The 22,838-nt window shown below is 39.9% G+C and overlaps 3 protein-coding genes across 7 annotated transcripts; 1 reads left to right on the forward strand and 2 right to left on the reverse strand.

Annotated features, from left to right (window-relative positions):
- Positions 1–1,837: 1,837 nt before the first annotated feature.
- Positions 1,838–9,433, reverse strand: LOC111262829 (uncharacterized). 3 transcript variants are annotated; one of them, XM_022837401.2, is made up of 3 exons: positions 9,324–9,433; positions 2,976–3,113; positions 1,838–2,148 (listed from the first exon to the last, which is right to left on the reverse strand). In XM_022837401.2, the coding sequence occupies exons 1-3, from the start codon at positions 9,396–9,398 to the stop codon at positions 2,032–2,034; spliced, it is 330 nt and encodes a 109-aa protein (XP_022693136.1). In that variant the 5' UTR covers positions 9,399–9,433; the 3' UTR covers positions 1,838–2,031. The 3 variants fall into 3 exon arrangements, with proteins under 3 accessions (XP_022693136.1, XP_022693135.1, XP_022693134.1); XM_022837400.2 differs by lacking the exon at positions 9,324–9,433 and adding an exon at positions 4,184–4,513; XM_022837399.2 differs by lacking the exon at positions 9,324–9,433 and adding an exon at positions 4,184–4,509 and having other exon boundaries at positions 2,976–3,353.
- Positions 9,434–10,603: 1,170 nt separating this feature from the next.
- LOC111262826 (alpha-tocopherol transfer protein-like) lies at positions 10,604–18,579 on the forward strand. Of its 3 annotated transcripts, none has more exons than XM_022837395.2 (8): positions 10,605–11,623; positions 12,010–12,146; positions 12,364–12,595; positions 12,751–12,831; positions 13,258–13,383; positions 13,634–13,720; positions 14,218–14,448; positions 16,304–16,450. In XM_022837395.2, the coding sequence occupies exons 1-7, from the start codon at positions 11,465–11,467 to the stop codon at positions 14,407–14,409; spliced, it is 1,014 nt and encodes a 337-aa protein (XP_022693130.1). In that variant the 5' UTR covers positions 10,605–11,464; the 3' UTR covers positions 14,410–14,448; positions 16,304–16,450. The 3 variants fall into 3 exon arrangements, with proteins under 3 accessions (XP_086825457.1, XP_022693130.1, XP_022693129.1); XM_022837394.2 differs by lacking the exon at positions 16,304–16,450 and adding an exon at positions 18,417–18,579 and having other exon boundaries at positions 10,611–11,623; XM_086969331.1 differs by lacking the exon at positions 16,304–16,450 and having other exon boundaries at positions 10,604–11,623; positions 14,218–15,271.
- Positions 14,902–22,448, reverse strand: LOC111262827 (uncharacterized). Its single transcript, XM_022837396.2, has 7 exons — positions 22,344–22,448; positions 21,710–22,016; positions 19,486–19,636; positions 18,615–18,702; positions 16,983–17,077; positions 16,535–16,618; positions 14,902–15,603 (listed from the first exon to the last, which is right to left on the reverse strand). The coding sequence occupies exons 2-7, from the start codon at positions 21,964–21,966 to the stop codon at positions 15,376–15,378; spliced, it is 903 nt and encodes a 300-aa protein (XP_022693131.1). The 5' UTR covers positions 21,967–22,016; positions 22,344–22,448; the 3' UTR covers positions 14,902–15,375.
- Between the last annotated feature and the right edge of the window lie 390 nt (positions 22,449–22,838).

Consider the following 22,838-nt stretch of genomic DNA (forward strand, 5'->3'; position numbering starts at 1 on the left):
AGATGAATGTAAGTAATTTATTAGTGATAGAATTTGCGCTATCTTACCGAGCAAGATGACCCAGAATGAGGCAATACACATTGCCGTGATCGCATACTATAAAGCATTTAAATGCGATCCGGTAATAATACCACTTCAAGAAAACCGGCATACCGAATGGGGATAGTATGCGAGGAAATTTCTTCGAAATGCGTGGAAATATTTCATTTTTATTGGAGGCATGTGAAATCAGTCGCACAATTTTCCGGTAATGATGTGATGGATAGTTCAGGGCTTTGTCTGTGAAAATCAGTGGAAAAATGTAAATAAGAAATGTATCGCCAACCGTGTTCAATTATACCGACTAAACGACTACAATTGTGCTAAGGCAGCAAAACAGAAATTTCGCGATATTTTTTGCCTTATAAAAACAAAATGCGGTAGGTACGTGGAATGGCATTCCGAATCTTGACTAGGGTTTTTAACTGAAAGCTTAGGCGTTCTATGGTTGCTCTACCATATCTTTCAGTCAAATTAAATCTATTATGCCGTTTAGTTGTAAGAGCCAATTTTACATTGTCGTGTTTATCTTCATTCGCTTTGGCGCCTGTCATGTCGAGGCGACACACTGAAGTCGAGTACGTGTTTTTTTTTTTTCGCTTGTATCAAACTGTTTCCTCCTGAAGCTAATACAGAGGCAGCTTACGGCCTGTGCCGTCCGTTACGTTTTGATAAATGTGCTTTGATATGCCTTCACTAAAAAGTGCGCGCCTTTGTAGCATAATTGATTTGGAGATATTGAACTCATCATTTCCTGAGCTAGATCTGCTTCGTCAGCGAAATTACCGTTGGTGATGAATTGTGTTCATTTAAGAACTTCAATCGACTGGCTATTGCGTGCGTTAGTTATTACTATTGAATGCCTTCGATACGGCTTAGGACGAAGCTGGTTTGAGTTAGACTGTCAGCCAGTTATTTTTGGAAGGCAATATGAAAGAGGTCGAAGGTTTTCTGCGTATGGAAGGAGTTCCGAGCGACGAGAGAAGAAGCTTGCAATTGTTTGGGTAGCTTTTGGCGGGAGCTCGAGATTAGACTGCTATTTAGAGCGCGTGAAACGCAAACAAAAGGCAAAATAGAGTCCACGGCTGCTGATACGTGGCCGACACTCTGATAACGATACGATGCACGAAAGAGCGGGGAGCGGAGCCTATCCTCATAAAGTGTATATAGAAATAGTAACAGAAAAAATAATTAGATTTGATGGACTTATGTATATCTGATGGTGGCAAGTTGACTATATACCAGTAATAATTCCTAATACCTAATTCGTCAGTGTACGAACCTGTTGAATTGGGAACGTGCTGCAATTAGCGTGTGAATATATTATAAAAATAAATGAACGATTACAAAGTACGCATGCTGTGTTTCATTTAGATCGCTTAACGTTGCTCGTACTGAAACCTAAGCATTCAGATAGCTATATATAGATATAAAGGGTTAGGTCGACTGCTACGGAATTCAATACGCATTTAGTAAATCTGTCTTGACGAGCTCTAATTTTTCACCCTCGATCTACGCCTTCATAGTCGCAGCATTGGTGATATTATCTCACTGAATACGACATGATAAACAGACTGATTACAAATTGATAAAGCTTCATGCTAGCTAAGAAAAATGCTAGAGCGGATTTTGTGTGGGTTAAGTTATTTAGAACGTGTAGAGTAATGGGAATTTAACGGAAAGTTTTTAGTTACTTGCTACAGACCAACAGCTTTCTCACGGTCATCCTCTTTGTACAGTTGGCAGCTATATAAAAAGCGTAACCCTGTTGACAAACCGAAATTGATGAGACGGCGCGTTGTCACTCTAATGGGTGGTAATATGATTTATTTCGACGAAGGTTGAGTCGAAGTTTACACATAATATTAATAAGAGCACGGTGGTTTTTAGATATGTTTAACAGTCGAGGTTTTAGATTAGTGTCATTTTGACTGTACAGATGAGTATATAAGGATGCCATATATTAGTAGCTCTATATACAAATCGAAATCATTAGGAATTGACACCCTTAAACTCCTCAACGAAAATGTTGTAAATCTCGTATGCAGCTTTCCTGAGTGTACCAGCAGCTCGTCGTAGGCAGTGATTGAAGCGATTCGTCATGGTGATCTGGAAGTGCGATAGTCATAATTCGGTAAGTTGTAAGTAAAACTTCCAGCTCCGTTTTGTAATAGCGCCAAGTCTCAGAGATCAGTGTTACGGCATACCCGTTATTTTTGAATCCTACTTGCTTGATCAATGATCGTACAATCGTAGAGCCCGGACTATTTTGATTTCCAAATAGGTTGTCTACCGAAGAGATTGCAGTCTCCTTTAGCACAAATACGAGGGAAAGCATTTGATCATTATTATTATTGTTACTATGTTTTACTATAACTTGTGCTGCGTTAGAACAAGAACATGTCTATACGTTCTGATCGAAAATAGCTAGCGTATATAATATGTAGTATGATGATAATTCCGTTAAGAACTAAGGATTGGTACAGGGTAGAGGTTCGCTGTTCGAGAGGGTCAAACATATATTTATTGCGTGTGCTTAAACTCAGCAGTCTATAGATTCTGATCTAAGTAAATGAGGTACTGTTATTGATTTATACATACGAAATTGCTAAGGACCGTTAATCATTTTCTATGGGCCATACAATCGATGTCACGCAAATTATGCTTTTCATTGGCCTGGATTGTTCTGAAAATGAACTGACTCTAAAACTTCGGAAATCCGATGATGTTCAATATCGGAGTGAAATAAGACATTGAACATGACTCCGCCTCTCGGCAAAAGACAGTACAGAAATGGATAGTACAGCCTGAAGCGTCTATTTCCGACGTGATGGAGGTATTTTCGCTTTGTTGTCGCAGAAGTTTTGGTAAACTTATGCGACAAACACAGATTTCATCTTTCAGAACGTCTGCGTCATATAATGGTATAATCTTACCATCTTCTCTACCCATGAATGTTGGGAGATTTTTTGGAGTTGGGCATTCATTGCGTTGGTGATTCTGGCAAGAAGCGCCCGTCGACGCTCGGGATGCTTCATAGCATCCATAGCTCCCTGTGCGAATTCGCCAGTTTTCTGCAAAACGGTATGAAAAGTGTTGTCGAGATGTTTAAGTAGATCGCTGATAAGTAGCCTGTCGGAGATCATCGTGTACATCTCTTTCCGGCGTTCAGGGCTTTGCACAGTGTCCATGGCATCATTAGCAAGTTCGCTAGTCTTCTCCGTAACTGTCTGAATCGCGTCTTTTAATTGCCACCAAAGATCGTCAATGTGCATCATGATGTCATCCTTCAAACCCCGACATGGGTCTTCCAGCTGTGTTTAATAAAATGGCTTAGTGCATTTCATTTTATCTCGCGATAGTGATTAGTTTGGCGAAAGAACAGATGGCCATCGAACCAAATGCTTATATAATGTTATTAGGAACTAAGGGTTTTCTAAGCAAACTACGTCTCATCTGTGTGCCTAAATGCTATCACATTTAAATATTTAGACTACAATGGGTCATCCGTTTTTATCCTTCACTCTTCTACTTTCCAATTTTCTCCAGTTCATGGTGGTCTCGTGCTAAGAAAAAGGGTTAACTAGGATCTTTTTTTATTTAAACACCGATGCTCAGTTCGTTACATGTAGGAAGTTAATATTTATTCGAGTCAGAACTGACGAAATAAGTTGAGATATGTCAGTTGAAACAGCCTGTATGAACTGAATCCGATGCTATGTTGAAGCGCGGTAAAGGCCATGCGGTTCTACAACAAGCAATCAATCAAGCGAGCGAAGAAAGAAATGAAGGGAGATTTCTATGAGCCTTGTGAAGTGACTCGGTTAGAAACGATGGAGTGTCGTGACACAACGACTATCTTACAAATCCTAATCATCTTGCACATGGCCTCCATAGTTCGAAAAAAAAGGTCTAAAGCCAAATCAAGATATTATATAACTAATCTCACCATTTGATTTTGGAATTTGACGTTACTCTAAAATAGCGGTTCATTGCTATACAGAACAATGTTGCAGCACCCTAAGGAAACAGTCGTGCATAAAAGGCACTTGTTTCAAACTTTGGTTATTACTGGATACTGTTAAATACGCATTATTGATATATCACATGTAGCTGCAAAGACTCAGTTAGTTCCAGTTCCTACCTCAGGCAAGTTTGCTGACGTGCACTTCAGGGCATTCAGCGTTGTGACGAGCAACAAAAACCTCACTGCCTTGGATAATAACATGCTCCTTATTACCCTATAGCTGAATGCTTCAAAGCGAAAGCTTTGGTGGTAATTTCTTGGCAAACCGATATTTTTTTATCTCTATCACATTTGATTTGTTGCACACGCTTTGTTTAGCATAGGAATTTAAATCCACTTCGACCCGAAGGCTAAAAAGTATAAACACTGACGATTAGGTGAGTCATAAGCAGCCAAAGCTAATTAATGGCTTCGATTTGAGTAGAGATGCTTCTACATGTTGTTGTAATTGGGTTCTAAAATAAGGCGCCCACTCGTTTTTTTTTCAACATGTGCAGGCAGTTGTCAGTTTTCGATTCGATCCGACTACGATATGTCATACCTACATACGAAGTGGTGCAATGTGCACATCTGTGAGATTTGTGCGGTTCGCCAACGTTGGGGGCAATATGATTTTGCCGTCCTCCAATGAGCAACCATCAGCCGCTTGCCACTGCCCTCATTGATGCTATATAATAAATTTTTCTTTCTTACGCACTCAGATGTCAAGATTGATTATGGACATTAGAGATTGTTTCAAGACCAGTGACCGGGCCGTTTAACAAAAACAAATAGAGGTCGGAGTACAGCATTATCAGAAGTAAATTGTTTGGCTCGAGAATATTTGTCACTTCGTTCGATTGTTTCGAATTCATGTCTGAAGTATTATAAGATGCTCTTATTCATACGTAAAAAACAGTTAACTGACAATGTTCAGTACTTAAGTTTCCAATGAAGTGATAAATGCGAAAAGACGAACCGTACCGAAATAGACCTACAATGCTTCCCTTCATTTCGCCAGAGGAAAAATTCTCCGTACAGCCGAACGTAAATATACCATTCGAGCCGTTGAAATACGTAAAAAACTTTTCCAGCCACTCCCTCTTAAGCAGTAATATCGCAATAACTAATGCTGGCGCATGATTTTTTTGGTTGGTGTGCATATTTGTGACCAGTGGCGGTGAAAGTAATGAGGAACCAGAATAAACACAAAAACAAACAGAATGAAATCGAGAACAGAAAGAGACAAGGGTCGTATAGAAGACGAAGGCGGAACTGATCGTCGGCTTATTGACCATACCGTGCTAGTGACGCTGTCAACGCCCCATATTTTGCTGTGCACCCGCTGCAGCAATGTTACGGCAGATATATTTTAACTTTGTTGCTGAGCGAACGGTCAAAATCGTTGTCGACACTTTTTTTTTAAGTTAACCGCTGCACTTCCCTTTGCCTGGCGCTCTTCCTCTGTTGTTGCGGTCGTTGGCGCGTTTACTGTGACGTACTCATCAGAGCGATTTCTGTTTTCAGAAGCCTGCAGTGCGACGGCAGCAATACCAGCAGCTGTTTTCGCTAATGACTGATACTTTGAAGTTACTGCCCATAAGGGTGTTGCATTGCGCTTAGGGTGCGTTTGTCCTTTTTTTCTAATTCTACTCGAGCCTTTCTATTAGACTACTATTTGATTGTACAGAAGGTGTCTTGCATTCGTTGCGTCGTTTAATTTCCTATAAAATTATTCTGATTTATCACGAGTTTTATCTATAGATCTAAATATAAATAGATGTTTGTCACACTAGTTCATCACAATGGCATTGTATAAAATGGCTTTGCTAATGGCTTTTTGCTATTAGGTCGCATTTACAATAAAAGCATTCATTCTTAAATCTACTGCCAAACTATTAGTGGGTATAAAAATCATAATAGGCATCATTAAATAACATTAATAACATCAATAAATAAGCATTTGAATTCGCAAGACGGGCCCATGACGATAGCAACACACCTATAATCTTAAATTGTAAATAAAAAAGATTTGGCCACCGTGGACAGTCCCTCTTAAACTTGAGGTGTCCGATACCGTTTAACTCGGCAATTCTTTTTTTTCAATACTAATTTCTCAATTATTGCACTTCAGCGAAAACATATCATTCTTTTTTTACCATTCAATTATAGAAATCTGTGCAGTGTTACTGTTTCTACAAGTTTCAAATGCTGCGACAGACTTAAATGAACACATATATACTGCCTAAAAAAATACAGAAACTATTTTGGTTAGGAACGAATTGAGCAGGCCGACAAATATCAATGTCCCATAATATCATTCAATGAACAGCAATTGGCAATAAGTCCTTTCTTTAGAAGTTTTGCAAAGCAAAAAAAGCTTACCCTCTTATTCCTGTTCTATTTAACATGTATCGTTAAGCGAGTCGAAAAACTTCAAAAAAGAACAGGGTAAAACATAGACCACGTCTGTTCCTCTTTATTGCTTATACAGTGAAGTCAGCGATGTGGGAGTCTCCCAACAACCCATGCATTTCTGATTTGCCTTACCTTGCTTAATTCCCTTATCGATGGTTTGTTTGAAAAGATTGGCGGTAAAATACGCTACAATATCTATTGACCTTTTGAAAGCATGAAAGCAATCAAAATCATATAGACTTGAACATGGAGTATGTGGATACGAAGGTGCTCACTCAATTTTTATCTTCTCTAATTCAAGCTGTAACAGAGGCATAATTAGCTTATGCTTCAGTTACTTCGGTACCGCGACCGAAATCGCTGTTTTTTTTCCTGATATTTTCTAGTTTGATTATTTTTTTAACAAGGAATATAAGCTCGTCTATTTTTTTTACCTCGTCCTCCTAAGTGCCTTCGCTGCAGTTTTGAAGGATCTCATATTAATTCTACAGGGAGCGATTTGTATGATTGATCTTGTTCCAGAGTTTCCATAATGTAGCAACCTGTCGTGAGATGTAGCCGTTCCCCCTGTGCTTAACTTACTTCAACAGTGATAACCTGGTGTCCTGCTAAGTGCCTCATTGCAAAGTGTTTTCACCAATATTCAATCTGTTAATGATCCGACCTTTGAGAACAGTATTGATTTTAAGCACTTAACAAGATCTTTGCCTCCAAATGTACTAGCCCTTGACGGTATTCAGTCAGCTTAGGTTGGTAGATAGTCAAATTTTACGCAAAAATCCTTCAACCACGTCTGCTAATAACGCGTTTTATTTTAAGTTATTAGAATTTTTAGTTTATCAGGTAGCTCCGGATAAGTTAATAATTGAAGACCACATAGTTTATTGACCGACGCGCTATGCTTCATCGATATAACACATTATGTTAGTATGAGTAATATGGCTAAATTGCCGTATTGCACAATACTTCATCTACCGTTTTGATTCGATCGTTGTTGTTGTTGTTGTTAGATGTTACGTGGCGCCACGGATTGGCTCCAAGGACGATGCCAGTCTTTAGTTACTATAGATATAGCATGTTGTGTTTCGTGCGTGAAGAGTCGTTTCCGGAGAGGAGAGTCTTCTTTTATGCCGCATTAAATTATGTTGCCCTTTGCTATCAGTATGCGCGTCCAATACTACTATGGCGTGATTTTCCATTTATTATTCCCATTGTATGTTAGCCGTCCGATTCAGCCGATGCAGCGGGCGCCGCCGCCGCCGTCGTCGTCAGGCTCATTCATTCCAGAATATTTTGTCGTGGTGGGGTCAAAGCAGTTGTTATTGAAGCTCACAGTTGTACTGCTTCCGATTGATGGCCACCGAAGTTTAACAGAAATCAAGCCCAAGTAAATAATTTCCTTTGCTGTAAATTACCGTTAGAGTAACTATAAAGTAAACCTTGCTTCTAAGCGGTTTTGCGAATAGTCAGATAGGTTGAGGTCGGTAAACTGAGAGGATTATATCGGCCACTAAATCGAAAAATCTCTAAAAAAACCGAGATTGACTGACCTATATATTGCCACTAATAACCGTGTAATTATTTCCCGTGTCTCGTTAGAACTTAGAAAAAGAACTAGAAAAAGAGACTGCCCGCCAGCTGGACAGCTAATTGTCGGAGGAGGTTAATTCGTTTACGGAAGATTTTGCCCGATGAAACTAATGATAAACTGCAATGTTTCCTGTGTGAGGTACTGTAGTATACGGTGTAGACAATACAATCATCACGGGTGAGGATAATATATCGTCCTGCCGTAAAGCGCACTGACGCTATCGAAGATATGATTACGTTGTACACTACTGTAGATTTAACGTACGGTTACCCTATGGTTACCATAGGTAGGAAGTGTGAAGAAAATTATGCGTTTGCCCTTTTGGAAGCGTTTCGAAGTTAAAGTGGCGTTAAGGTTAAATCTAAATCTTGAAATGTATACAGACACATCTATATGTGACGAAAACGTGCTTGCGTAGTACTGGTAAGTATTATTTATTTTTTTTTCATACCGAGAACTGCAACTGACTTATACGAGGTCGAAGCTCATCTTGCTAATGGGAAGAGTTCTAGTCTAGGGTCCAACGAATAGGAGTTTGATAAAAATAGAGAATGTTCCAGTAAAGTCCCCTTATGGATAATGATTAATTCCTAGGCGTCACAGTGAGGATAGCAGCGATATCTTTTCTCTGATGTATTTCTAGTTGGCCACCTGCAATAAAAATGAATACTCTGACGGTGTGAGTTAACGAAGTTAGAGGCTTTGAAAACTTATTGGACTTTTTTCTAATTAGTGCTAATCGATTTGCTGCTACGAAGAATCAAGGACACAATTACTACTTCATTGCTGTAAGATACAGGCGGTCCTAATCAATAAGCAGCCGCGGCATCCTAGTATAAATACAGAAAGCACGCACAATGAACGTCTGATACGGATAATGGTATTTAAGCGTATCTACTAGGTTTCTTATTTTAGGGTTTAGATTTACACTACCTTTCCTTGAAGTGATCAAGACCTAGTTGATGCATACCAGACATCACTATAGAAGAATTAGCGGCACTGTGGGGCTCTCGCTTATTGAACCCTGGTCATATAGTCCTAAAGCTTTAGTTCAGTAGTGACTCTAAGATCACTTCAGATTAAAACTTGCAGGAAAAGCTAACAGATTTGTGAGTTCATTAGTATTTCGGTTTATCTTTCAGGCTTTCAAAGTTTTTGAAGATCTATTAAGCTTTAGGAGGAGCTGAAAATGTCTTTCGTATTCTTGCAAATACCTAAATGTGTATCAGCGTCTAGTGTACTGGCTTCAGACTGTGCTTCAGGACTCACCCTTTCAGGTCGATTTTTCTCTTTAAGGGATTTTCGAAAGCTCGTGTTACGCCTGTTCTGCTGGGCCGTCTGCATTCCTTGTAATCCGCCTTCTTCAATTAGATAGAAGCTAAAGAAGTCCAGCCGCTTCCTCCTTCCGTCTCAGAATACCTAGACATATGCGACCAGAGACATACGCACTCTCTAATTTTATGAATGTTTTTACTCAGTTTGGTTGTTTATTGAATCAGTAGGTGTCTAGTAGCAGTGGGTGCATTGTATCATAAACAGGTACTCAGAACTACAGTGATTTTTTTTACATCAATCTGTTACATATTGTTGTTAATCGATGCCTAAGATTGATGCTTGATCAATGCTAAAAATGGGACCCCTAATAATAATGTTCACCTTATCATTAATACTCGGCTGTAGGTGAACAAATGGTCTATTCCGTAAACGAAAGACAAAACCCTAATTCGGCACAGTATCCTTGCAATGTATATTTCGTAGATTTTTTATGTGTGTACTACGCCATCATATACACGAGTGTTTCAGTTTTACCGGCTTTAGCAAGGTATCGTAATAGCAAATAGCCAAAAAGCATCCGACAGATCAGATATAAATGAGACCGGAAATTCCGGATACCGCAATGATGTCTGTTGTTTGACACAGTAAACTTCCATTAGCAGCTTCATAATATTAACAATATCGCATAACTTGTGTGTTTAATATATTGTTGAAAATACCTCACTATGAAACTACTCACTGTTGCTATTCCGCCTCTCTCGTTTTTTACGTATCGACGACTCTTTTTGTCATCGTAACACGCGCGTCTACCCTATATTTGAACCCCTTTCCCTTTGTTCCTTACACTCTCATATCGCTAGCGCGTATTTCGTAATACTTTTGCAGTACTTTTAGGTAATGACTATAACGATGGTTCTGTTGTTCATGATAAAAAATGATGTCAATAACTGTCGCCATTGGATTTTCTGGACCTTACCAGTCTCGGCTGTGCATCGTCTGGGAGAACTGAACAATCGCTAGCTGTTTTTTGTGCCGTATATCTTCAGCTAACTTCAGTGCAACGTTTTGTTGTGGTGACTCCCCCTTATTTCTCCGCGTGCTTCGGTGTCTGCTAATAACCTTGTAGGCTGCGTTAATAGAGACCCGAAAACGCTAACAGCTATTCGACCGCGCAGTGCAGTGTTTCAATATGCCGCTTCAGAACTGCAAGATACGATGGCATCAAACCTCTTTCACGCACAGACGGGCAAGATAAGGTTTCGCGCTTGTTGAGAGGGTGACAGTCTTGAACAGAGACAGTCGCAACTGCAAGTTGATAGTAGCAACGTACTGAAAAGGTTAAACTTCGAACGAGGCCCAGATACAGAAACCGCAAGATAGGTTCCGCACCAAGGCGATGATCAACCCTTTCTCGCAAAATGTTTTTTTCTCTAGGAGCCCGCTGGAGAAGGGGTCTATTCGCTATAGCATATCTAAGAGATGCGATGTATTCGTTTGTACAATAGCAATTACGTCAGAATTTATTCTGTTAAGTTGGAGCGTTGTACCGGTCTTCGTTATGGTTCTGTGGCGGCGCCAGCTACTTACGCCTGTCGGACTTTGGTAGTGTACCACTTCACACTCCTCCATGTTCCCTTACTTGCGTTTTAGCGCGACTTGTATGTACGTATATACATACAACGGTACAAAGCGTCACTAGTAAATAGTAAGACGTGTCTATGCGCGATCGAAGACTACTAGTTCAGTCAGTTCAGCTCAGCCAAGCTTGTTTGCCCTTAAGTCTTATTAAATGTTTTTTCTTTAATAGAATTATTAGTTTATTACAGTATCATTTTCAATATCTCCTGTGATGGCTAGCCGCTTAGTAGAGTCATTGTAGTGCGTGTTCACTTTGATTTTTAAGGCTCTCCTTAAACAAGATCGCTCTTTAAAAAGACGAAGCTGGCTCTAAGCGGTGAATAGACATAAAACGCGGACTAGCATTTTGCAGTTAGCTTTATGCACATCTTCGAAGATCTAATGCTTTTGCGCCTGGATAGGACTGATTAGTCCTAATTAACCGTTATTCTCGGAATTACCGTACTACCGAGGCGGGTGAGTGTAGATAACCCAAGCAGTTTTAATAGTCGTCCATTATGGGTGGAAATCCATCGGGTAAGAAGTGTCAGAAGAGGGAAGGCTTAAATAGCCAGATCCAATCGCAGGTGGATTGCAAGGCCCACCCTTTTGACTGGAAAAGACGTGCAAAGGAAGAATTGGGTGAAACACCTGAAATTCGAACTAAGGCTTTGAAGGTGAGTCCTTGTGCAATATTGTAAATATGAAAATCAGTTTCTTTTCCAAACACACTTTTTAGGGATTAATGAAGGGCATGTCTTTAACTATTCTACTAAGTTAAACGTATTTAGTAATATAATATTCTGACAGAGTTTTATATGGCGACCTTCATAAAAGCTGCTAACTGTTCAGTTGATAAAACCAACCGTCTATCCAGTGAAGCGAGCTCGTTCTTTCCGTCGCAGTTATTTTCCTTTATTGTTAATACGCTTCAGGAAACTTCCGGATTCACAAGTTGGACAGCCAGTCTCTTAAATAATTTTCTTTGATCGACTTCCCTTGGTAGGTGGCAACTAACTTACTAAGATGATTATACTAACTGTTTGCAATAATGTTCTTCAAGGAATTATCAGAAAAAGTCAGACAGATAGAAAATTTCAATCCGCGTGTGGACGAGAACTTTCTACTGCGGTTTCTTCGTTCAAAAAAGTTTGATGTCGAGAAGGCCTACAAATCCTACAGGAAGTTCCATACAATTAGGTACGAGCACGGCCACTTACAAGTATGCTTAAGTGTAGTAATAGCATTACGATATACAAACATGCCGACTGGTTATTGAATCGGCTCGTTCAACATCATAAACCCCTTTCGTAATCTAATGTTATAACGCATGCTGGGAATAGTGTATTTTTACAGTGATTCAACTGGATAGAAACCTAGCTAGACACAGAAAACGTTAAGTCAACTACAATTACAGGCTTATCGACCCCGCAAGATACCTTCCGGTGGGCGTTGGTCCGTTACGATACAAGCCCGCTTTTGACTTAGCTACGGGAACTCAACTCGAACCTTACAACCCCATCGATGGCGCTTTCATAGTCATTTGGCGAGTTGGCAAATGGAGCCCCGAGTGTGGCTTTGATCTAAGTGACATATTTACCCCAACAGCTATGGGTGGCGACTTTAGACTACGCCAAGACCAAGCGCAAGTAAGTTCGATAACTCACTATACTTACATATAAGTTGGGTTAAACGTTGATCTGCAAAATGAAAGGCCTTAGTTGCACTTATATTCGTTTATTCAGTGAAACCAAAATCCAACTAAACCTCTCGTTTGATCTTTACGACGGTAATTATCATTTAGGTTGCCGGTTGTCATATGGTGGTGGACTGTGGGCAAATGCAGCTGTCGTATATACGATACTTCCCATTTTCGGCCATAAGGGTGAGCGGGATGGTTGAAACGGCTCGAACAAGCCTATCTTTGTTCCTTTTCACAAAATTTTCATCTACGATCTAAGATTTCAATTTCTAGATGATAGTCCACATAATATTTGGAACGAGAATTACCTAACTGCATAACGTACTAACTTGATTTTCTGAACCCATTCATATCAAACGTTTAATGGCTAAATTAGCACACGAAATTGAACATTTGCAGAAATCAGACTTACAATCTTGCTAAGCCGTGGTGAAGAAAGATACAGACCTTTGACTTTTAATGAAGATTATAAATTTTCCTTGGTATTGCACTGTGGATGCTTCGGATCGTTAGAGCAGATTCAATATGAAGTGAAGCACAAGTAATAAAATGACAATCATAAATATTGCACTTATATAGCTGCTAACCATTTAACATATCTAATCACAGGCCCTGATCATGACTATTCAAGATGGCTATCCGTGTCGCTTCAAAGGCTTCCACGTCATTAACCAATCTTCATTATGGGATTACGTCTGGGCAGTTGCGCGACCTTTTCTCAAAGAGAAGATTAAGGTAAGCACATATTGAGATACAGTAAAACTTAATGCATTCCAGCATATGTAGGCATATACATATATCGAGCAGTGAATATATTCCCGTTGTCTACGGTGTATGCTACGCCTATGATCGATTAATGCTTTATAAATTAAATTGATCTAAAGGTAAATAGTTTACCGAAAAGAACAAAATAGAAAAGGGAAGAAGGCAATAAAAATATGGAGCCATTGCAAAGCAAACAAAAACGCCACCCTTATTCTTACAGAAGCGTGTATATCTGCATGGTTCAAATATGGCATCACTTCACAAACATGTTTGTCCATCAGTCCTTCCAGAAGAATACGGAGGCCAGGTAATCTTTAAGCATGGTTTTTGCTGGCTTTTGTTAGGTGGGTTGCATGAAGAAAATGTGTAAAAGGTGCTTTATTACCTGTTTTTGACGTCGTTCTCTGATAAATCATATCGCTGATTTCATAGTCTCGAGAGTTAGAATTAGATTCACGTATGCTTATAACCTAACGGAGACAGAGCTATTTCCTCTGAAAAGTTGATTTCGTCTAGTAAATAGTCGTCTGGCGTAAGCTCTATCGTGATTTTGCAGTTGATCCGTAGCTCGACGCTAATTCTACTGCTACTTCAGATTAGGGCTTCATTTTGAGTAAGATAGTCACTGGCACATTCTGCACACGTTTTTAGGTAGGCCAACGAGAAGCTATTTGAGGTAATACGAGGTAAACTAGGCTAAGCTAGGTATGCCTTCACATTTTACCATTTGGTCAAATGGCGGGTCGAAAGCACCGTGTAAACTAGGCCTGACGTTGCCTAATAGTTTCGTTTCTTTAAACGCAGGCTGGCCCATTCAGTTGGTCCTGGATAACCAGGAACTTGTATGAGCGTAATGATGAATTCATTAGGCTCAGCCGGTATGGGTATATCACAAACAAAGAAGACCAACTGGATTTGCAAGAAAGTAACAAGGAATATTGGTCGGTAGCGTCCTGCACCTCGGACGAGAATACTGCTCAACATTGCAAGGAATAACAACGTACTATTATTAAAGTATTAGGAGAAGATTGAAACGTAAGTTGTTCCACGATTACGTTTTTCCAATTCAATACTCGGGTAATCGGGTAATATAGTTAATCAGCGGAGTAAGAAATGAATGAATTGAATTCAAATCGGTGAGCGCCGATGCACAACCATAAAAACAAGTCCGATCATTCAGCACAAATATTACTGAAATATATATTGATGTCGATTTTGTCCGCTCAATCTGAACGATACGTTACTTAGCTTGTATAGCGCCTATAAATTCCGCAACGAAAGAGCAATACTTATACGTTTTTTGATTGAAATATTGAAATTTTGATTATTTAAAGTTGAGGCTGTTCATACGAAATCATAACTTATTGCAGAGCTGAGCCTGCTGTAGAGGATGAAGTAGCTATGTCTATCTATCTGAATGTTGCTCGACCTTCTTATGAAATACTAACGCTGTTCCAAACGTCAAACTAAAATGACTTTAGCAAAAGCGAAACATGGTTACCCAAATGGGTAGTATTTATTTGGACCAAAGTGCTGGAATCTGATAAGCGGTTTGTGTTTGTTGTTTTATTCAGTTGCAGTGCTCTGTATTCAAGTGACTAGCCTTTCATTAGTATTAGCTAGTTTTCATAGGAAAAATTTCATAGGAATGACTATGAGTCTGTTAATCAGCTATTTAACACATTACCTGTTTGTTAATAATTCTGTCATTAGAGTATGACAGCGGCCCGGGTCCGGGCAACTAGAACATTTCGCATCTCATTCTTGCCAATTCAGAGATAAAGTGGTGTTTACCCAATTACCTAGCAAGAGGCACGGTCGATAATACACAGTACATAAACTAGTTAAACAAAACAGACAGATGCTGGCGTTTTTTTTGGAGAGTGAGATTAGGCTTAACCAAAGCAGGTACGTAGTGCGAAATTTAGAATGCAATGGTTGAAAGGCTGAAAATTTACATTTTCAAATTGTCTTGATTGGGATTGTGTATTCTCCCCCGACCGGCTGCGGGAAAGGGATTATAACCGTCAGCTTTCCTGAATTAGCGCACAGGGAGCAAGTTACGTGTGCGGCATCTACTCCAGGCGGCATAACGATGTCTCTTTTAAGCTCCTTACGAAGTGTTGTAGCTGGATCACGAGGATCTGGTCCCTCTTTTTTGCCCTGGATCACGAGATTGCGCCCGCTCACCTGTGAATAAAGGACGCTCTTAAAAATTGTGTATTGATGCACTCTGAAAATTTTTAGTAAAATGCGTAAAGGCGTAATGATTGGAAGTTGTTATTTCGAATCATAAACATTGCGCAATTCGTATGAACAACCAAAAATTCACTTACGAATAAAGCAAGTTCTTTTTTTTCATTTTTTATATAAACTTATACGCATGAATCGACAAGCCCGACGACGGGTTTTTGTTGCAGGAACTTTGGCCGAGTTTTCTGAGTTGACAAATTTAACATTTCCCACTCATGTGAGTTCGATTGACGGACTAAAGCTATAAGCAAACAAGACTATACGCGATCTAGGGATCGCCACGGTACTTATCCTACATACACAGAACCGGCGGCATATATTGTGCTACTTAATCCAATGTTGTACACGAAGCTATGCAGTATTATTCATTGAGTTATATTTTTTGCTCTCATAAATAACCATGGTATTAAAGCCTAAACACTTTTAGGCTCGAAAAATTTGGGAATGCATATTGAATACGCGGTAGCCTCAAATGTTAGTGTCAAAAAGGGAGTAAGAATTGCCATCACCTGTCGTTAGATTTAACGTCATTGGCAAAAAAACACTGAACGTAATAAATAATCATCTTCCAATGCTGAAAATAACAATGTTGGGGACAAACAAGAGAGCTACCCCATCTCATAACAATATTTTACAGAAATTCATCTACAAGTGTCTTGTGAATGCACGACGGACTAGTGAACGGACCCCATTCTGCGCTACCCACGCAATCATATGTAAAAGAAAAACATGTTTATCTGCCCTGCTGCAATAAATCTTTGAAGTCGGTAATAACATTTCTACATGAATAGGATATCCTAGTTATAATATGATTTTTTCGTGTAGCAGTAACACTGTCAAACTACATAGTCACATCGACCAATCTTACCTTCATGGAGATATCCTCAGCGGTGAAACCTGACGCATCGATTTCAACGACAATTTTGTCGTGTGACTGAAGACAATTCTTAACCTAATCGTATAGTAACACAAACACAAACACAAATATACAAAAAAAAATAGGTTAATGAAATATGGGAGAATATGCGCTGTATAAAAGCATTTATTGTGATGCCGGCTATTTTTTTTGTACTATTTTAACTTTCCTAGTTTCGAAACGGCAATTACTACAAGGTGAGTCGACATCGTTTGCCTCCGACCAGATCCAATGGACCGCTTTTTTTTTATCTGAAGCAAGAGAAAAATCGTTATATATCCAGCGGGTAAACCCGCAGTTAGTTTCAGTTTCTATACTAGTGGTCGTGTTTAAATTAGCAGTTAGTATATCATGGATAGATTGTTCTATCGTATATATTAAGATTTCGGCTAGTATGTACCTGTAGGTCGGGGATATCGTTGGTATACCCGGTTGATGTGGTGTTTTCTCTTGTCGTATGAACAGTCACGTGCTCGATATTCTTATTTTGCATCCCTAACAATAAAACAAATAGATAACGCAGACAATTTTAGTACATGTTACCTCGTATGGATCAAATCAGAGTGCGCTAGATCAATCATGCGAGCCACGACCGCGCGCGCGCACATTTGAAAAATTTAAATCATTTGCTATAACTGCACTGGAACCCTTTCTATAAATATTTATATAGGCCATCTCACTGAAACACTTAAATGTTAATCAAGCAAGCTCGAGTGCTGAAATCAAACATTTAAATAATACAAACAACGTTAAATTAACAATACATAAATGGATATGACGATAAATATGTATAACAGTAACTAATTTAGAAATAGCTTAAATTTTCTAGCAGATTAACGGATCAGCTCTACAGGATCTTACTGCAAAGTTTATATACGTAAGTGCAAACGAAATCGTGTACCCTTGTACCATGTGCCCCAATTGATCAACCTGAACTTCAGAGTCGGAAGGCGTCTTGAAATCATCAATGATAACGAAACCTGCATGGATCGGCCTAAAGTCCTCTTTATTGCTATTTTTCACGGCGTCATCGACGATCTATCGATACGTATGTCGTGTTATTCATTAGGCTGGGCGTTTTGATAGCCCAGGTAAGAAATGGCAAACGGGGATATTCGATTTTTTCTAAAACAAAACTAACTTGTCATAGAATACACCCGCTGTCCGATCCCTTTGCGCTGGACGAACGCCCGTAAAAAATTAAAAATTTTCTCTTTTGCCAGTTTTAACTTGGTCTCTGAAAAAAACGAGGGAAATTCTCATGAGGTAAATATGATTTTTTTTCAATAAAGGCTCAGAAAAACTCAATAAAAAACGGCTCAAAAAATCCGTTCTTGATTCATATAGGCTTTAATAGAGAACCTAACGGCCGCTTTAGGCCAAAGAAAATCAATTTCCGATTGGGTCGTCCAAGTAAGCTTTTTGTCCTTGCTTTTCGCTGACCTTTGGCTTGCTGTCAGTCTAAGATCCAAACCCGTTAATATTTTTTGTATATAGAGTCTTCAAGTTATACTTTTAAATTTACATTTACTGATACAGCTTGGCACGCGGTTTACTGAGGACTATTTGAAACGATGTATTGAAACTATAATCGCGGTGAGTAGACATAACTGTAACGAAGTACACTTCGACATACAAAAAATTCTGGTTCATTACGTTATTGGGTCCAAGTTCCTTGAGAGCACTTCAGTATCTAGTTTTTTGTATGCAAACCTTGCATTCAAACACGCGATAGCAGTGCTCGTACGCTTTAAAGAACGAATAGTTAATTTAAATAATTAGACTGTTGAGAATCTAACAAGCCTCTATATAATTTTGTCCTATTTGTGTACAGATTTGGTCAGAGACGTTGTACGGCCGCGAGTACAATAGCATAACGTGTTTGCTAAAACCCTAATACGATTATTCTGCAATGCTGATCCAAGGCTTCAGAAGGAATAAATTTTAGGTAAAAATCTAAATATAAATAAATAAAAAAATCTAACAAAAAAACTAAACCTTGCGAATTGTCATGTTGCCTAGGGCAACCTACCCTGACTATTCATGAAGTCATTGATATATTTTTTGCACTCCTCTGGAAGCTGGTCGAGCATATCCTTTGTAAACGTTTTTGTCTCCTCCTGCAAATGTTGTGAAAAGGTACGTTGCTGTGAAATTATATTAGTTTTAATAGTGCATCGTCTGGGGCAGTCCTAGATTTATAATTTTGTTACGAAATTTGCACGGTTGATGGTCAGTTGTTCTGTTTTGTCGTGATTTTGCTATGTGCCTCGTTTATCCTCGGAATAACTGTTATAATAAAAGTACTCGAGCATATTACAACTATTTTCGAAATTGGGCCGCGGTGCTTCGTTCTTTACCGTTGTCATATGTAAGGATGTTCGTTCCCTATGATATCGACAAGCAGAGTTCAGAAGACGCTCAAGACATCGTCGAGGGAATTTATGGACGATGCCAGAAAGGCGTACTCAACGTAAACATCGTTTTGTCCTTCCATCGTGAAATTGCAGAAATGGTGATCAACCAACAAAACTAAGGTTCCGGTAGCTGCCTTCGAGAGATATTACTTTACATGTAGAAATAGCCCAGACGTCTTTTGTAACTTGTAAGTCAGGTGCCACATAGATATTTTTGTTGATAAATCGTTTTAAACGAAAAAATACCTCTTGCTACGTCCGACTACATCAAATTATAGCAGTAATATAGGGCCTTCTACTTCTCAAAAACCTTGCCATGTATTTTCGATATGTAATTTTAAGGTGCGAGTTTATGTCCAAGAAGGATAGTGTTGCTAGCCGCACAAGTGCCAGTCTTAGGCAGTACTATATAGTTTATCGTTTGTGGAAAGTATAGCTTGGAACAACGAACTATAAAAACTATTAATAAGAAGCACGCTGCTTTACCTTGTATGTGTTGTCACGAGAGGAGATTGACGTTTGTTCAGTCGTCTGTTGAGATGACATCGCGCGTTCGTCAACTACCGGAATTTTTCGATTTTCTTCAACGATCTTCTTATGGCTGATGTTTACGACGCTCACTTCCGGCTGTGAGTACCTGCGAAGCATGGTTCTCAAATGTCTCTCATCCGGTTCGTTCTAAGGACAAACTGAGTGTACGTTTAGCGCTATAGTCTATAGCTCCTAACGTCCATCAACGCTCCAGGTCAAGCGGTTAGCTGTTTAGCTGGAGTCTGACACAAAATAGATGAAGCGAAGCATCATGAGCCCAATTTAGTGACGGCGCTGGTTGCTGTTTACGATATTAACGAAATAAACGAAAATGGTCTGCTCAACGAATACGTACTTTCTAAGCGTACTGCACACACAAGCACACTGACACACACATTACCACCATTCAAACATCTGAAGTATCAACATATAGCAGTGTGTAAGATGCAAAAATCTTCTACTTCTAAGGTTCGTTGTTCTTGTTGCCTATGATAGTGCAGCCAAGTGAAATTTTCATGTTCAGTCTACGATAGTCGGGATAGTGGTCAACTTGTTACGACTTTCTCGAGGCAATTATGTGTATCACTACAGTTGAATGTCGATCGGTATATTTCGCATAGGACAGGTCCTGTCACTCGAAAGTCTCAGTCCATACTCATGCCGTCTGCGATGTCACTATGGAGATCAACAGTGCAGTGATACTACTATCCGCCACTACATTCTATAGTCAAAGTGAGTCACGTATCGGAGTATGCGGTCGTAGGCACTTCTTACAGCGCACATTTTGCTGTAGGTGACCAGCCTGAATGGCTCTAGAAGTTTACTGTCAAGCTGCAAGGCTTCGGACCGAAGGCCCTGCCCCACATAGTAGTAAGCATTATACCCGTTAAGTAGGCCTGACAGGGAAAAGGCATTATGTTGCGAACAACGACAAGAGGCAAAAAAAAAGACCATTTGTAGGTCTTGGCAGGTGCCAATGCCACTGTTAGTTCGTCAAAAAATAAATGTTCAAAAGTTCATTTTCTTTTTGCTCTCGCACAGGCTCTCTATGCCTGTCGATGCCGCTCGGCGAAGCTCTTCGATCGACCTAGGCCGCCCACGGTGTCTGACCGAGTTGCTATTGCTGGCACTGCTACAGTTAAATCGAAAAGTATTGAAGTGGAGTGCGGCAGTATAATCTTTTGCATCAATTGCCAGCCGGTAGCAGGGTTTGTGCAACGCTCACGTGGGTCAGGTAAAAGTAGGCCTAACAATAATACAGGCAGCAATCGAGCGGAAAAGAGCGTTTTGCTATAACCAGTCACTGCTAGCCCCTACATAGGCATGCACTAGGGTTCCTATGCGAGTTGCGTCAGCATCGTATAGCAGGGTGCTTTCATCATCTTATACATGGCCTTGCATTGGTCACTAGCGATTGATCACTGCATGCCCTACATATATACACACCCGCGTGTGAAAATAGACGTAACTGTGCCAGCAGGCAAACGACTTCATAGGTATGGCATATACGCCAAGGCCTACGATCTCTATGCTACTGTTATAAAGGCCAAGGAGGACCGACTGAATAGAATAAACAGCGGTGTGTTTACTGTATGGTTACGTCTTAGGAGATAGATAAACAAGGGTGGATGGTTAATTTTTTTTTAACTATCCTAAATTGCATTTTATTTTTTAAATTTAATTTTTTTTTAATTTTAAATTTAAACGATAAATTATCTCAAAAACTTGCCTTATCCGAAAACACCATGAATGTCTAAACATTTAGAAGAAAAACAGACTTTTCACTGGTAATTTAGTTTTGTAATTTCACGCGGGTTTCTATTGGAGCCGCAGGATGTGCATGACATCGCCTGCATATCATAATATAGCACATTATATAAAGTTCTAATACGTAATTTTGAGCTTTGGATATACGTTTCAAAAACGCGTACGAGCGAAACATCCACAAACATAAACAAGGCTACGTAAGACTGGCCTGAAGTACATGATAGATTGCTCGCCAGGCATATTTGCTAGACCAGACACATTGATGTAAAATTAAAAAATTGCTTTGATTTGTGTTGTTGTACATCCGTGGCCCAGTCGGATATTTAGCGGCAAGTGATAACTAGGGAGGAGCGCGTTACCTCCAACCCCAATTACTTTTGACAAATCCCCTTCACCTAGCGTTTTGTCTAACCTTGTTGTCTCTTCGCTCACAACCGAAATATTGTCGAATTTCGTTTTCGCCTCAGGACCGAGCAGCTCATCGATGTATTTGCGAGCGTCTGTAGGGAACTCGTCGAAACTGTGATACTCGCGACGTTCAGCCTTATTTTCACTAGTGTGCACTTTTTCGCCGAGAAAAGTAGGATCGTGTGGACCACTGCTTCCTGCTGTAGATGACGACGTTGCACTCAGCTCGGAGAGCACTTTTATTTCACGGTTGCTACCCATTATCGGCGATGCTGTGGTCGAAGAAAACTTTTCGTGTGTCTGGAATGGCGCTATCGAGCAGACGAACCTGCTTCGTTTAGTCGTGCGTCTTGTTCAAGCGGTTTAAAGCGCGCAAAAGCTTAGCTTCACTTCTCAGCAATAATAGCTCACTCCACTCAAAACTGCTCAGATAGTTATATGGCCCTTGCCTCTTCTCTCTTACTGCCTATTAGTGTTGTAATTAGTGGTAAATCCTGGTATCCAGAAATCAATATGAAGACTTCGCACACCACGCTTATCGACCTAGTAGTTGTATCTATGGGCGGATGGATAACAAGCAAGCAGAAACAAAGTTGTGCTTTGGAGGAACAAAGCTAAAATAAAAATGAAAACTTTACTGCCACAAGCGACGTTTGTCGTTGCTTCAGAACGAGCCTGTTGTCTAATACCGCGAGGACTGGAACCTACTACTATTGATACAACAGATACGGTCTCCGGCAGACAGTTCTGATAGTGAACTGCGACTTGAGGCCGTTCTTAAATGACGCTTGCCGCCCACTCATTCAGCTGAGTGTCATCGCTTGACAAAAAAACCACTAGCATATAGGTATAGTCACGGTCACTGCGACGGCTGAAGCAACCGCGGTTTTAGCACAACTCGTCTAGGCTACTTATTGGCCGCTACTCGAAGCCATAGTCGGCTCGCCTAATAGCTTTCTGTGACCTCTACCGTCCGTTTGAATACCGCATAACCAAAATCTGATTCTGGTACCGTTTACAGCTATCTGTATATTCTGGTATCGCTTACATCACTCGTTTTCTAGACTGTTCTATGACTCGCATCGCTGCTGTAGTTGCACATTGTTTCACGTAACGTTGCCCGGGTCTTCAAT

This window comes from Varroa jacobsoni, unplaced genomic scaffold (genome assembly GCF_002532875.2).
Source record: "Varroa jacobsoni isolate VJ856 unplaced genomic scaffold, vjacob_1.0 scaffold_705, whole genome shotgun sequence".
NCBI lineage: Eukaryota > Metazoa > Arthropoda > Arachnida > Mesostigmata > Varroidae > Varroa > Varroa jacobsoni.

Excerpts from the sequence above, each read along its gene's own strand:
- LOC111262829 (XM_022837399.2), bottom strand. The coding sequence starts at position 4,267 with ATGTTATTATCCAAGGCAGTGAGGTTTTTGTTGCTCGTCACAACGCTG. Across the intron at positions 3,354-4,183 it reads CGTCAGCAAACTTGCCTGAG|CTGGAAGACCCATGTCGGGG; the intron begins GTAGGAACTGGA and ends TATTAAACACAG. Across the intron at positions 2,149-2,975 it reads ATTCATGGGTAGAGAAGATG|ATCACCATGACGAATCGCTT; the intron begins GTAAGATTATAC and ends TCGCACTTCCAG.
- LOC111262826 (XM_086969331.1), top strand. The coding sequence starts at position 11,465 with ATGGGTGGAAATCCATCGGGTAAGAAGTGTCAGAAGAGGGAAGGCTTA. Across the intron at positions 12,596-12,750 it reads TACGCCAAGACCAAGCGCAA|GTTGCCGGTTGTCATATGGT; the intron begins GTAAGTTCGATA and ends ATTATCATTTAG. Across the intron at positions 12,832-13,257 it reads TCCCATTTTCGGCCATAAGG|GCCCTGATCATGACTATTCA; the intron begins GTGAGCGGGATG and ends ATCTAATCACAG.
- LOC111262827 (XM_022837396.2), bottom strand. The coding sequence starts at position 21,966 with ATGGGTAGCAACCGTGAAATAAAAGTGCTCTCCGAGCTGAGTGCAACG. Across the intron at positions 19,637-21,709 it reads GTGAGCGAAGAGACAACAAG|GTACTCACAGCCGGAAGTGA; the intron begins GTTAGACAAAAC and ends CATGCTTCGCAG. Across the intron at positions 17,078-18,614 it reads TGACTTCATGAATAGTCAGG|GGATGCAAAATAAGAATATC; the intron begins GTAGGTTGCCCT and ends TTTTATTGTTAG.